Genomic DNA, 16,054 nt, shown 5'->3' with positions numbered 1-16,054 from the left:
TGGTAAGACAACTCCCACCTGTTTATGCTCTCTGTATGTGTGTATATATATCTCCTCAATATATGTTCCATTCTATATGCATCCGAAGAAGTGGGCTGTAGTCCACGAAAGCTTATGCTCTAATAAATTTGTTAGTCTCTAAGGTGCCACAAGTACTCCTGTTCTTCTTTTCACATATTACAGACCACCTCCACTGGGCTAACACTGCAGGGTTGGAAGAACAGGAATTCTTGTGGCACCTTAGAGACAAACAAATTTATTTGAGCATAATCTTTCGTGGGCTACAGCCCACTTCATCAGATGCATAGAATGGAACATATAACAAGAGTATATATATACATACACACACACACACATACAGAGAAGATGCCATACCAGCTCTAAGAGGCTAATTAATTAAGATGAGCTATTATCATCAGGGAAAAAAAACTTTTGTAGTGATAATCAAGATGGTCAATTACAGACAGTTGACAAGAGGTGTAAGGATAGTTATCATAAGGAAATAGATTCAAGTAGTGTAATGACTCAGCCATTCCCAGTCTCTATTCAAGCCAGAGTTAATGGTATCTAATTTGCAAATCAATTCAAGCTCAGCAGTTTCTCCTTGGAGTCTGTTTTTGAAGCCTTTCTGTTGCAAAATTGCTACCTTCAGGTCTGTTACTGAGTGGCCAGAGAGGTTGAAGTGTTCTCCTACTGGTTTTTGAGTGTTATGATTCCTGATGTCAGATTTGTGTCCGTTTATTCTTTTGCGTAGAGACTGTCCGGTTTGGCCAATGTACATGGCAGAGGGGCATTGCTGCAGGGTTGGGTTTGTGCTGGGGAATGCAGTCATAATGCAACACTTGTGTCTTCACTAGTCACATTTTGTTTACAAATCTCAGTTTCCGGAAGCACTCCAGCTCTCTTAAGGACCTTATCAACATTTGCTTGGGGCATGGGGGATGAAGCTATTCTTTTTTTAACTGGTCATTGTCAGTGGTGCTAACTGCACTTAGCAGCTGTAATAGAGCACGAAGCCCTACTACAGTTGAAACTGGTCAAGGTTTGGGAGTGTGGATGGCAGGTGCTGTCATTGCCTGCATTGTTACTGGAACCGTGCTTCAGTTAGTTTTCTGCATGTGAACTAAACCATAAAGACATATATCTACCCATTTTCTGCATGGTAGAATTCCGCTGCATTGAAAACTATAGTGCTTGGTGTCAGCACATATCACTAACAGCATTTTCCCCATCCCTCCCCTGTGTCCTTGGGACTGGGAATATTTTTGAACGTGGGGGACGGGGGTGGGGGTGAGACAGAAAAATGTGTGCTGTATGACGGCCCCAGACAGTCTCCTTGTTCCATTTCATGGGCTGTGAATCATGGGAATGGGCCAGGAAGAAAAGGGTTCAGTGCATTTTGGGAATGGGGGTAGAGGACTATTGAAACTTGGGGCCTGATACACATTTCTTACCCCAGCCACGCTACAGACTGGCACGGATATAGGGCCATATCACAGCTTGAGGCATGTACTTACCCACCCCTCAGCTATAAGTAGGGTTGCCAATTTGGTTGGATGTATTCCTGGAGGTTTCATCACATGACAATCTTTCATTAAAGATTAATCTTTAATTCCTAGAGACTCAGGACAATCCTGAAGGGTTGGCAACCCTAGGTATAAACTACATTATTTGTCCTTTACTACTTCAGACACTTGCTTCTGTGAACAATAAGGGATTATTTATGACACAGTCATGCACATAGACATGTGTACAGTTGTTAGTGTAGATGTACCCTAATGTTTCAACCCAGCGTAGAAGTTGACATCAGACTGTTGTCAAATCTATTTGTCTACCTTTAGCAATAGTCTATCCAGTAAGGCTTCAGAGCTATCCAATAATGCACTTAGCCAGTTGAGTAGTGCTGTAGACGTGTGTGTGTGTATATAAGCATGTGTGGTTAATTCCTTGCCAGCCATAAAATTATTGCTCTCTCATTAATCACTTCCACTAGGAAGGTTAAATTATTTCCCTTGCTTTTCTTTCACACACACAAAAAAATAATAATCAAATACTATTTCATAGAAGCTGCTAATTGGTTGAGGGAATTGATAGGGTAATATTTTCCAGGTGGAGTATGAAAGGCAAGCCAAAAAATGGATCTCATATGTTGTGTGTTAAACACATTGTGTCATCTGTATCAGGTGTCAAGAACATATGCCCTTTGTGTGTTCTCAGTCCCAGGTGGTTACTGACCTGTCTTTCTCCTTCTCAGTGTTCTGCGTGTACTATGTAACCAGAGGGATCCTGCAGGAGAATCGCCAAGAGCTCATTGTCTTCGTTCTCTCCGTCTTGCTGGTGATGTTTCGATCCATTGTCAACTTCACAGTTGTCCCTGCTGAACAAAAGCCAAACGTCCTGGTCAGCATCTCAGTTTCATTCTCTTTGCTTTTCTCTAAATACTGACTTTGAAGATCTTAGGGAAGTAAAGCATCCTGCCAATGTGGTAAAACAGCTGACAAGGGGAAAGTCAGGCATCTTATTCCGTAGAGATTACAATGTTCTTATAGAAGGTGTGGAAGTTTGATTATCTGAGATGGCAAATTTCTTTCTCTCTGTTCAAGTACTTTTGTGGTTCTCATTTATGTGAGTATCTGAGTGCAGCACAAACCTCAGTGGATATTACCTCACCACACTCCCTCTGAAGTAGGGAACTACTGTCTTCCCGTTACAGATGGGTACTGGCACAGAGTAGGTGAAGTGAGTTGCCTAACACAGGAAGTCTGAGCTAGGAATTGAACCCAGGCCTCCTGAGCCCCTAGCCACCAGCCCAAATGTTCCTACCATTATGTTCAGTGGGAAAAGCAATAATCTTGCCATGCTGGAAAGTTGCAGTGTCTATCGGAAAACAAATGGTGGGGATTGTAGTTTTGTTCTAATGGCTTGTTTACACAGCAAGTTACTACACTGCAAGCCAGGGTATGAATTTACAGCAAATCCACCCTCACTGCACTGTAGCAGTGTCCACACAGGATGTTACTGTGCGGCAAACTGGTGCGCTGTAGATTCACACCCTGGCTTGCAGCACAGTACCTTGACATGTAGACAGAGCCCTATGTATGTGTTTATTATAAGCAAATGGGGTGCAGGATTTGGAGTTAAGCTGCATCCTTCACACACCTGTCACACCCAGACTGTCCTTCTAGGTAGTCCTTCCCCCTTATTTGCATGCTAGCCTCCAGGATGAGAAAGAGGTTCCTACCTTCAGAGTGACACTGAAATATGAACTCTAGCAGGGAGGAACACTGCAGAAAATAACAAGATGAAAGCAAGTAGGATTGGCCTGCTCAGTTTACATAGCAATGGCTCATTCAGTTACTGTTACTTATTGGCAGTGAACAGAATCTTGGGGCTCACCAGGGGAAAGGCATCAAGGAAATGCTGATTAATTTAACGTACAAACCTCAGCTATCTGCCTGTACGGTAAACAAGAACCAGGAAGGAGATGAAAACAAAGCTTTGTCTATTGATCCCAGCCAAAAAAGAAGTTTCAGACTCAGCGTGAAACAACCATAGTATTAAAATTAAACTGCTTTTCCCATAGAAACCAATAGGAAAGATTCTTTCCATCTCAGCCAATCAGATATCTTACCTGGTAACTTCCATGAAGTAAACTCAAAGCCAGCCAGCCACTGCCAAAGAAATGTTGGCCCATCACAGCTATTTCTTTGATATGTAAAATAAAAATCAAGCATAACATTGCAATGACGTTATGTTTGAATATCCAAGTTAGGGAATGCAAAGGTTAAGGTATAAATCTCCCACACTGAAGGTAGTGTATGCTAAGTTGCACCTTAAACCTCATAATTAGTAATCCATTACATCAAATGGCCAGAATTACAACTTTATGAGGGCATAATCAATGCCAGCTTCTATTCTAGCAGTACAGCCTATGTGATGTTAACTGCTATGTTAGAACCTTTGCATTTGCATGCAACCTGATTTCCTTGTTCCTGGTCCCTGTGATTTTCACCAATAACAAATGAATATTAAATGTTGTCCCCATTTTTTCCCTTTTGTTGAAGATTAACCTGACTGTCGTGTGGTCAGTCCAGGTGTGCCATTATAACTCTCTTGCTTTCCTTTCCCATCAGGCCCGCTTCATTCTGATCCTCTTGGTTGGATCCTTTGACGTGATCTGCGCCATCATCCTCATTCAGAGTCAAAGCATGATGGCCTTCCGAGTGGGCGGGGCTCTAGAAAGCCTCCAGTCACAGTATTTTATGCTGAACCTCTGTTTTTCCATGTTGACCTTTGATCTCCAGGCGCAGGTATTAATACATTCTACATTGCTTCCCTCTCCCACTAATATTGACCATCACTTGGAATTGGACTAGTGTATGTAAGAGGCAACTGCAAGCCAGGTCTCCCAGCGTCTCACCAATTGACTTACTGAGCAATCATCTCTAAAATTTTCCTAATAATGCTTATATCCCTAAGTACCCCTCATAGGGAAAAATGGCTAAAACCCATAAAAATAGACCTAGAAAATATTTTCTCATTGTTCTGCCAGACAAAACTGAAGCAGAATCTCATTAGGAAGTCAGTTTGCCCAGAAGGCCAGTGATTTCCAGAAGTATTGAAACTCGACTGTTTCAATTTTCTAACATAGGAAAGGGGTTATAGCAGAATAACTTTACAGAATCAAGCTTCCTGCTTCTGTAGTGTCCTATCTGCTACCTACACTTGGGAACAGGACACTGAGGTATGAGTGAATCACATTCGGAGAAAGAACAACTTGACTTAGCAGAGCAATCAGGTCAAGAAACCAACCTGAAACTACAGATATGTGAAGTGAACCACAGAGGCCTGTTTGGCGAGAGATTGTACTTCAATACCTGAATACTTTATTAACTTTACTTTCACCTGGGAACACATATTGCTGCCTTCCGTGCTCTTTTGCTGGCTGATACAGTGGTAGGGTATAGTATATGCCCATATCTCCTCTGTTTGGTGCTGGCTATGTTTTCCCGAGAGAGAAATCTTGCCTTTTAAACTCTGCCCATCTGTCGTTACTGAGAGTTTGTGCCATTTCTTTGGACACTGTTTGTGGGTGTACCCAGTTTAAAAACTGCAATTTCACTCAACTTCTGCCTCTCACTTCTCAGCTCTGCCTTTGTGTTCTGCTGCTAACGAGTCTGCATAAAATCACCCTCCTGCATAGCATCATCCTAGCAATTGGCGTCTTCTGGGCTTGCCTGAAAGTGACCGTGGGCATCATCGCAGTGAGTGTGAACCTCAGAGTGACTCCATGAACTTTGTAATGGGATGTGAACTCCCTGGAGGATGGGTTCTAAATCTGGGTTGCAAACACATGTGCGGAGGTCACTACCACTCTATCCTTCCCGTACTGCTGAATCAGAGGTGGGGTCCTGGCTGGACAGGAGGGAGACTCGGGGGAGGGAGTGGATCCCAGTATGGAGACAGAAAAGCAGCATTAGAGGGCCCTGTTTAAACGTAAATGACTATATTAAGATTGAAAATAAGGGCTTGTGAATTTAAAATTTTGGATTTGATCTTACTCAGGCAAAACTTCCATTGAAATCTTTGGGTGCTCAAGTGAGGAGTGCAGGATTAGAAGCAAAGTAGGTTAACCTCCTTTTGTCTGATACCACAGGGAAGCATTAAGTGTGATTCAGATGCATTGAGTGTTTTCAGTTTGTTTCAACACTCATGGAAATTCTTAACGCTGAAGGATAGTTTTATACTTGATATTAAATATATGCCCCTGGATGCCTGCAGTTGGTTGGTTTGTTTGCACAGCTACACAAAACTAGCCAGAAGCAGGGGACTTTTACAATACTACTTCCTTCTAGGTAATATGTCACATGAACTCAACCCTCACCTGTAACCTAGTTGCAACAGTTGTAGCCTCCTCTTCCTCCTATTGCTGGGAAAGAATAGTACAAGCTACCTTTAAGTGTTGAGGCCGGGAAGCCAGGTAGTGAGACTCCTGTCTGCACTCCCACTAGCAGCTCCCCACATACCTTTGTAAAGTGTTAAATCTCTGACCCCCCATTAGATCCCTGTAGACAGACAGCTGGGGAAGTGGGAGAGGCAGCAAGATTGCATCACTTTCCCTCAGTGACTGGAAGTGCACAGCCACCAATTTGTTTTTCCACCGCCACCTGTCAGCCAATCCTCAGAAACCACCTGGCCTCAGCAAGTGGCCTGCAGAAATTTCTTGGGCCTCTCCGAGTCACCAGGAGGGTGCGAGCATCAGGGTAGTCACTCCCTTATATATGCATTAGATGGAAAGCTCTGTCCTCACACACAATCTCTCACAGACCCTACACTGAGGCAGTGCAAGGCTGGGTATCTGTACATTAGTAACAGCAAATGCTCTAGTGGACCATCTGTCTTCTTAGCCTGCTCGGAGCCCAGTCTACACTACAGCTACCTCTGGTGGCACTGCACTGCAGGGGTAACAGTGCTGAACGCCAGCCCCATTGTCCCCAGTGCAGACACAGCCTTGCACTGCTCAGGAATAAGAGAGCCGGTACTCATGGTGTAACTAAACACCTGGTATATTTAAAGCAATAAAAGGGCAATATCTCAGTGCTACATCTTGCCAGCCTGTGGCACACTCTGCTGCAGGGGTCACAGACAGGGCAGCTGGATTTTAGAAGGGCTAGAATGTTTCCCAATCAGATCCTTGTAGTTCTGCATTCCAAGGTAGGGGCACAGTTCCGTCTCTGGCTTTGGGGCATAGGTTCATTGCGACAGGGTCAGGAAGGGGACTCCCTCCCCATCCCCACATGGACGAGCTTCACACATCAGCTTACGGCAGAGTATGTAGAACTCTCTCACCTGGCGTTGTAGCAGTGGGTCTCAGCTCCTTTGCTTGGAGCCCTCAGCCTGCAAGATGTCATAGATAAGCACCTGCTTTCAGGTTGTTGTGGAGGCAGAAACATGGAGGCACATGAATCTACAACAGATGTAAAAGCTTTAACGACAATAACCTGGAAGTGTCCCACACAACATGGTCTTCTCTAGAACCTGGGGGAATCTCAGGGTACATCTACACTACAGCGGGGAGTCGATTTAAGATACGCAAATTCAGCTACGTGAATAGCGTAGCTGAATTCGACGTATTGCAGCCGACTTACTCCGTTGTGAGGACGGCGGCAAAATCGACTTCTGCCGCTTTTTGTCGGCGGCGCTTACTACCACCTCCGCTGGTGGAGTTAGAGCGCCGATTCGGGGATCGATTGTCGCATCCCGATGGGACGCGATAAATCGATCCCCGAGAGGTCGATTTCTACCCGCCGATTCAGGCGGGTAGTATAGACCAGACCTCAGTTCCACTCCAGCCCTTCCAAAACACCCCCCTGTCTCCACTCCTACACTGACAATTGCCCCCATCTCACCAGGTTTTGGCCTTTATCCTGCTCTTATTTTCTCATCTCATCTCCCTTTTCCTCTCCTGATATTTCTTTCTAGTTCCATAATCTAGTCTATTGTCCCCCATCTCTGTCTTCCCCCTCCCCCCCACTTGTCATTTTCTAGTCTCTCTGTTCTCCCTGTTTCCAGTTCTGGCCTTCCTGTTATGCTTCCCAGTCTCCACCATCCTCTTTCTACAGCCCTCGTTCATTGCTACTGCCAGAGACAGCACAGGGAGTGTAGCATAGCACCACCCAGCAGAGGGGAGAGAACACAGGGCCAGCAGTAGAGGCCACCACGAATCAGGCATATCCCCCAGGAAGGCTCTGGCACCCCCAACTTTTGAATCCTTGCTGTAGAGTTTCAGGTACTGACCACTTGCTGGAGGCAAGATCCTGGGCTTGATGGACCTGTGGCTGGTCTGTCCAAATGTGGTAAATCCTGTGGGGACAGTTATTCCAGGCAGGTGCATGGGTCCTCTGTGACTCAGCACCTTCTCTTCTCCTTGATCAGACCTACTGTTCTGGTTGAGGAGGGCCAGAGGCCAGTCCTGGGTAGAGGGGCTCACTCAGGTGTGATGTGCATTGCACCCTTCCTCTTTCCCTAATCCTGGGCCTGAGCAGAGAGAGAAAACACTTTGTCCAAGTGAGACTTTTTGCCACTCTCAACTCCCTGAATTTAGTCTTCAGGGACTTTCTTTCCCTCCAGGAAGAAAAAGATTGTCCACACCCTGCACTTTTCAGTCTGCAAGCTGGGTAAACATTAATGTTGTTAGAGCAACTCAGGGTGTACCCCTGGGAACCAGACAGAAACGGAGGAGAAAATGATTTTGAGGTATGTTAAGCAAACACCAGCTTCAAGGGAATTGTCCTCTAATGAAAAGCTGGTGGCGTCTCCATTTAAACAAGCTGTCAGACCCACAGGGAGCTTTACAAGGCTGAATGAATTGAAGTTCAGGGCAGTGGAGGGCGAGTAGACTGGCTCAAACCAGACAGTAGTCAGGTCGTGTCTACACTTCCCCCATACAGCCGGGCAAATATGCTTCAGTTCTGACCAGGGCCGTAATGATTAACCTTTTGTGGGCCTGGCGCCAAACATATTTGTGGGCCCCTATTAAGGCAATGGAGCATGGGGTGGGGAGGTTAATCCCCAGACCGAGGGGCCAGCCAGGGGCATGGCATGGCAGGGGGAGGCCCCGCTCCACCCAGCCCAATCCGAGGGCACTATTTACAAACTGGCAGTTGCCAGATGAATAGTGGCCCTGTAATGGCAGCATGCCCCTTCCCCTCGGGGGGTGGGCCCATGCCACGCCACAGAGCCCCCCACCCAACACCCCCCCGACTCCCTATGACCCAGGCCTCCCCCAGAAATGCACAGCACCCTGCACAAGCACCACGCCTGCCCAGCACTCCCTCCCCACAGCCCCACCACAACTGCCCAGCATCCCCCACAGAACCCCCACTCCCTATTGCCCCAACACACACAGATCTTCCCCTCTCAAACAGAGAGCCTCCATCAGTGTGTGGTGAGGAAGGCGAGCAGAGACTAGAGGGCAACAACGGAGACTTGCCCCTAGGAGTGCAGCAGTGAAAGACCAATGCATTAAACATTCTGAATCACTGAGCCCCTCTCACTCTGGACAAGGGCAGGGGGCTGGTTTTGTGCATAAATCTTAATCTAGACGGTTTGATGTTGGGTGGAGGTGAGGGGACAATTAAGGCATATGCCCATTCCTGCTAAGGTGCAGGAGGGGACTCCCAGAGCTGAGTTAAACCACAGATTGGGACCAGCCATCTGCCTCTTCAAAGTCTCCAGCATCCAGTTTTAAAGCTGCTTGTATCCAATTTTATGTTACAGATTTTAAAAGAGCTAAAACCTCTGGTCTGGATTTTTCTGAGTCAGAACGTACCAGAAGTGGCTAATCTCGTCTACCTGCTCTACATGGTAACTCGTCAAGTGTTTGTTGATCTAAAATAAGTCGGGGGACAAATTTTTACATATTGTTGGGTCCTTGTGACAAAGCTTTACCCCTAGACATGCACAATCCAACTCCTGTTAGAGGCAGCAGGAGTTGTGCATGTAGCTACCGCTCCCACGGAAATGATTGAGAGCTGCAGGCATGCCGTACCCTTCAGAATCAGGCCCGTAATGTTTATCGGCTAGCCAGAGAAAACACACCTAGTGTTAAGTTGCTCTTGAGTTGATTGCATACAGGGAGCAGCACTGGCAGTCTCTCCCGTGGCCACAGCATCAGAAAAGGAGGCAGAAATCCCCAGGCCTAGCACAAGATATGCAACTCTTGATAACACCACCCTCCCTCTCCCAAGAGGTCTCCCAGCATACAAGCAGCTTCTAGACCAGCTGCAGGCCCTCAGGGTCAGAGTGTGCTGAAGATTTCCATAGGCAGCGCAACCGCCACCCTTTCTTCCAGACACAGCTAAGACAGCACAGACACAGCAAACTGCAATGCCAAGGGTGCTTATCACTACGCTGTCCCAGCCCGTCTGTCCCATTTGCATGAGGAGAGAGGAGGTAGAAGATGAGCACAGGGAAGTGCAGAGCAGCTTACTGCACATCGCAAGGGCCTGAATGCTAAGAGGAGTTCATGTTTTTCACACCAGCCTGAGGGGTCACTGCTGGACAAGCCCCTTCACTTTGGGTCTGAGCATGTTCAGCCTGAGCCGGAGAGACAGGGATGTAAGCCAAGTTCCCCATGTGGCAGTATTGGGCACTCCCACCAGACCCCTGAGCTTTCTGGATACATTCCTGTGCTATTACTTCTTGCAGCCACGCCTCAGTGAACCCCAGTATCAATCCCAGGCTCCTGACAGCCACAGGGTCAGCAGAATAATTCACGCTTCTCCAGGAGTGAAAAGCACCACACCTGCACTTAAATAACAGCCCGACAAGAACAAAGCCAGTGGGGAGGGAGGTTCCTTTGGTCAAAATAATCCATCCTCCTTGAGGAGGAATTGGTAGCACCTGAGCACCTAACAGAGGCCCTGGCCGTGTATGTAAATTATTTAATTTCTTAATGTATTATTCATTAAACAGAGATAGTTGCTTTAGCAACCCCAGGATCAGATAGTCCCAGGCAAAATTCAGCACACTTCCTCACACTTCCTGAGAGCTTGGCGCAGGAGACTTCCCAGGAAAGGCAGGTTTGAGATTCTGAACAGAGACTTTTAATCTCTGTAGCAAAGTCATTTTCAGATAATCAAAAATGAAGGATTTTATTCCACATCAGTTCCCGCATCTGGCAGCTTCACTCCTGATACACGACTGACAACAGCTCAGGGAAAGTCAAATCCACTTGCACTTCTGCGTTGCCATGCTCAAGCTGTAACAATCCTCTCTTAGCAAGAGAACCCACCGGGGAAGGCGTTAAGAAACAAGTCTCCAGCTAGGAAAGTGACCTCAAAACAATTCTGCCCGTCTCTAGCACCTTCCATCTGAAGACCACAAAGTGCTTTATAAACATCAATGAATTAAGCCTCTCTTTGACTCTAGGCAATCCCTACTAGCAATCAGTTCACCACTGAAATGCAGCCACCTCAGGGCTGCTATATAGCACCAACACCCCCCTCGCTCCCCATAACAGTTTAGGACAGAAAGTGAATAATGCAGCATAATCAACTGAAATTACCACATAATTTTTATACACAGAATTGAATCATGTAAGTTGGAAATTGGTCAGAATCTTGCTTGTACATCTCAGTTGGGCAACTCCTAGCACCATGCTGGGGCACTAATTCAGTTCAGACTCAAAGGGAAGAGTGCACCAGCATCTCTAATACCACTTTCTGCACCCCTCAATTTTTGTAGAGGTCTCTCCTGGTATTAACATGCCAAGTCCTGCATAGCATGAGAGCTGAGTAGCTTACAGCCCCCAACTGGGACAGCTACACAACATGATAAAAAAAAGTCGTTTTTAATTGAAAATAACCACTTTGCCCTCACTCTGTGCTCCAGGCCCATTCAAACAAGGCAGTGATGGAATTTCATTCAAAATCATAAATCCTCATGGCAAGCAAAGCCAGGGCGGGGTGGTGGTGGTGGTGAGGGGACGAGAGGGAGGAGAGAGAAAGCTTGTTATAACAAACAAAAATCCAACTACACCCACATGCTGCTTTGTAAGTGCCTAACCTTGGATGCTACAGACAAAGTTTGTCCAAGGAAAGCATGGCAGAGGGTGCAGGATTGGACTTTATGATCCTTGCACTATTTAGACTCTTCTGCTAAGTCATTATTGAGTCTGCAACATATGAGATAAGAAATGTTTCTGCTTGAAAAATTCACAGCAGGGCCCTGACCAAGAAAGGGTTTGGGATGATGTGTTGGGACGCTATAGTAAGAACATAAGAACGGCCACACTGGTTCAGACCAAAGGTCCGTCTAGCCCAGTATCCTGTCTTCCAACAGTGGCCAATGCCAGGTGCCCCAGAGGGAATGAACAGAACAGGTAACCATCAAGTGATTCATCCCGTCACCCATTCCCAGCTTCTGGCAAACAAGTAAAGTAAAGGTGAATAACTAAGAAAATGGGTTGTGTAGGAGCCAGAGATTTTAAGGGTTTGGGATTCGGTGTGTGACCAAAGCTGTGTCCAGCATTAACCTACTTAGAAATATTAAGAAAGGCAGCAGGGACTACTGCGCATGGAACCATTTAATAGGCAATGATTGGAAGACCCCATTGCCGATTTAAGTAGAAGCACTGGAGAAACAGAAGCTAGAAATGGAAAGTGATTCCTGAAATAGGCTGTTTATATAGACGGATACTAACAAAAACCTGCAAGGCTAGAGAAAGATCTGTCAGGCTACTAGGGGAGTCATAAAGAGAGCGTCCTTACCATTCATGGCAACATCAGTGCAGTGAAAGCCATGTAAAATCAGCTTTGTTCCCAAACCCACACTGGAGAGAGGTAAGTGGAAGAGAGGGTCCTGGGTGTCTTGTGCCTGATCTCGCTAATCTTTCAGTTTAGGAAGAGTGTTGTTTTCACATAACTTTAATAATGCTATGAGTCCCAGCCTAATGCAGTTTGGTTGCCATTCTGTATCAGATCAATGCGAGGCTGTGTGTGATGGGATCAGGCTGGAACAAGGCAAGAACTAAGAGATAAGAGGAGGAATGTGTTGGCGTTAAAGGACACCTCGAGGGGAGGGAACAGAACTCCAAGCTGGAATGTACAGGGGCCTGAATAAAACGGGTGCAGCAGAAATTGAGGAAAGGGAAAGGTTTGTTTCTCCTTCATTTTTTAATATAGTACCAGTGAAAGGTGCAATAGTGTTGGCCATGGAGACTGAAGCACTGCCTATTTACAAAACAGGTACAGCACAGGAAGCAAATTTCCTACCAACATTCCTCTGCCCTGCTCTACAGGGATCACTGCTGTAGCAAAAAGCAGTCTCCCTAGCCCATTAACTCTAGTCCTTCTTCAAAGACTACTAACAAGCTGCTCGTTGGGGTAGTTTTTGTGATCTCTTGGGGTTGGACTAGGAAATCATTGTGTAACCAACACAAAACCAGAAGAAGAAACCCAACCACATGGTATAAATGCAGCTCCCTCCTTGGCATTCACATGGCTGCCTGTCCACTTCCCTGTTTTGGCAGATTGATGACTCATTACATTCTATGGCAGCAGGTTTCTGTCAATGCAAGTACTGATTGTTTGGTCTCTTTCCATTTTTTCCTCAGGTGATAAGAGACTGGGGCCAGGAACTTTCCTACGCCCTGGAAGCTGCTGTCATCATTGGCTCTTGCATCTCCGTGGCAATAAAATCTGTTCTGTTCTGGGCCCTGCTCCATGTCTATCGCAGCTTTGGGCAGGGGCTGAGAGAGAGAAGTGAGTATTTAGAGTATAAACTGGCCAGTGCAAGAAGACTGTAGCATTTCAGCCACAATCAAGCAGGGAGTTTGTCAGGCAGGAAAGGAGATTTGGAACAACTGACAGTTTTAGGACAATAGACAGGCCCTTAACTACAGCAGCTACTTCTGTAACCTCTTAAATTTTCTGACCTGGCCATAGGCTCCTGCAGGGCAGTGAGTGACACAGGCCCTCTCCATGAAGTAACGTCAGTCAAAGTTGTGTCTTAGCCTAGGCTGTGGTGGACACCTGCCCGGAGAGTAGCTTTATGTAAGATTTTATTCATGCATCTAAGACTACAGAAACAGGCACTTTTTATCTTCATAGTGCTTTCCAAACCTGCTGAGCCTCACAGCACCTCAAGGGGGCAGCTTAACAGCTGGAAAAACAGAGGCACAGAATGAAGGGACTTACCAGAGCAATTGGCACTGTTGGGATTTAAACTCGCAAATTTCCATGGCCCACGCTTGTGCTTAACCACCCAGCCCCTCTCTTACATCCTTTCTATGGCAATACTAGAAGGTGACTCTGACAATGACCTTCCTTTTCCTTTCTTCTCCACAGTGTTTTCTTCCTATGGAAGGATTGATTCCTGAGGGGCAGCAACCCTGTTCGGTCCCATTTGGTGCTCTTATAGAGTGAAACCACAGTGGGAAGGATCTCATCCCTCACCCTGCCTAAAAAGCATGAGACGACGGGGTCCATTTCACTGGGGGTTTATTCAGAAAACTCAGCCCAACCTGGGGAATTCGCTTCTTTGGTCCTCCCATTTCACGGTTTGGTCTCTACACATTCCGTAGTTTGCGTTGTGCTTTCTCGAGTCCATGTGTCCAGCAGTTGTGGCTGTGCAGCTGATAACTCTTTCCAGAGCCCTCTCTGCTTTCCAGCCTAATGCCACCCCTTCCATTCCACCGCTGCTCCTGCTGACAGGATAGCACATCTTGCATTTTATTTCACATTGCTGCAACGACCACCACTTTGGGACCCAAGGCCAATAAGACGTGCACGTGGTGGAGGTTTTATTCATGTATCACCATAGTGGAGATTAATTGCACAGAGTTTAAAAGCAGAGCAGCAGACTGCTGTCTTCTGGCTCTCACATACAGAGACGCAGGTGTTCTGACTGAGCAATGAGGCATAAGAGTGGATTGGCCTGCCAGTTTCCCAGTGTGGGGTGCAGCATTGTCCCCGGTAGCACTACTGTGCAGAGCCTCTGTTGCACTACTGCAGATAGTAATTTTTTTTTTTTTTTTTTTTAAAGAAACAAGATGTTTCTATGATTATTACACATCTCCTGGCTTCTGATATGGCTGTGCAATTGCTTGTACCATAACGGCATGGGTAGGCCTCTTGCTCCTCAACTGTCATCTTCTTAAATTGGAATATTTTTTTAAATCCAACTAAAAATTAGTTTGCAAAACAAACTCAGATTAACTAACTGACTGTGTGAGTGTAATAAATGTGCCATTTCATAACTGAGATTGATGGTTACATTAAGCCTTTAATACTATAAAAAAGTTTGATATTTTATTAATTGGAAGCTTTTGTTACTGGCTTTGTATTTTTCAATAAAGCATAAACACAGTTTGGGGGTGGAGAGTGTTTTTTTCTAAGGTTGTCAGCATGGTAACTTGCAGGGGAATCATATGGACTATGGATTGGAGCTACAACTGCAGTTTTTGTGTTGTGGGCAGAGATTCTTTTGGGGGGTTGATATTAGAAATCATGGATTAAGCGCTGAGTGTAAGTAGCTAGTGTAATATATATTTTTCATTTTTATGTATCGTTTCTTACATCAGAGGCTCTCAAAACATTTGAAAAATGAATCCTCTCTGTATTCCTGTGAGGTGGAACTACATCAACTTCACAGCTGAAGACATGGAAGCAGATAAGTCAAATGATTTGTCTGAGGTCACAGAGCACACAAGTGGCAGCATCAGGGGCGAACAAGGGAGTTCTGTCTATGGTCTCTGCCCTAAGCCATTGAACAAATACACTGGCTTCGCTTCACTAAGACAAAATGTTTTTACTTTTATAAATGGTTGCAGAAATGCAGAAAGCCAATAAGATTTGCTCAATATATTTTTTGAAATAAGCAAACTTGGCCTGGCTCTCTCCTCAGCAGACACTGTATGGTAGTCGCAATACTTCTGCTGCACAGCTAAGCTCTGCCAAAATGTTATTTCAGTTACAAAAAAATGGACACCTTGCGAATATGTCCTCGTTATTTACTATTCCTCTCTCACATCCTCCTAACAATGTGATAGCAGAAATGGTTTTATAACTAGAAGTAACACAGCTGTGACTACACACAAACAATCTAGAAAGCAACAATGTGTTGTTATGCCTCAGGGAATTAACCTTCACCTTTTAAGAATAAAAGGTTCTTATCCCCGACTGAGGTCTTGTTGAGCTCCTCTGGCACTCTCTATGCTACATTTCACATTGAACTCATTAAAAAAACAAAAACTTAAGAGTAACAAGCTACCTATTGAGTTCATTTTAAAAGCACATTAACAGCCCCATGTATGTCAAGTATCAGGGGGTAGCCGTGTTAGTCTGTATCCACAAAAACAACAGGGAGTCCGGTGGCTCCTTAAAGACTAACATTTATTTGGGCATCAGCTTTTGTGGGTAAAAAACCCACTTCTATGAAAGCTGATGCCCAAATAAATCTGTTAGTCTTTAAGGTGCCACCGGAGTCCCTGAAGCCCCATAAATGTTTATTCTTTAGTTACCAGCTCAGCATAACTGTCAACATTAATATC

The 16,054-nt window shown here is 45.5% G+C and overlaps 1 protein-coding gene across 3 annotated transcripts in view; it reads left to right on the top strand.

Moving 5' to 3' along the window:
- LOC117867931 overlaps positions 1-14,872 on the top strand; it is a 22,003-nt gene extending 7,131 nt beyond the window's left edge. The window contains exons 4-9 of one of the 3 annotated variants that reach the window (XM_034753408.1): positions 2,255-2,400; positions 4,134-4,310; positions 5,148-5,264; positions 9,280-9,366; positions 13,118-13,265; positions 13,851-14,872. In XM_034753408.1, the coding sequence (XP_034609299.1) occupies positions 2,255-2,400; positions 4,134-4,310; positions 5,148-5,264; positions 9,280-9,366; positions 13,118-13,265; positions 13,851-13,882 (707 nt within the window). In that variant the 3' untranslated portion in view covers positions 13,883-14,872. The remainder of the gene's footprint in view (positions 1-2,254; positions 2,401-4,133; positions 4,311-5,147; positions 5,265-9,279; positions 9,367-13,117; positions 13,266-13,850) is intronic. The other 2 variants (XM_034753410.1, XM_034753409.1) reach the window with 2 other exon arrangements.
- Positions 14,873-16,054: the final 1,182 nt, after the last annotated feature.

This window comes from Trachemys scripta, chromosome 19 (assembly GCF_013100865.1).
Source record: "Trachemys scripta elegans isolate TJP31775 chromosome 19, CAS_Tse_1.0, whole genome shotgun sequence".
NCBI lineage: Eukaryota > Metazoa > Chordata > Testudines > Emydidae > Trachemys > Trachemys scripta.
Note: the sequence above shows the minus strand (reverse complement) of the source record. Positions and strands in the feature narration are given on the sequence as shown.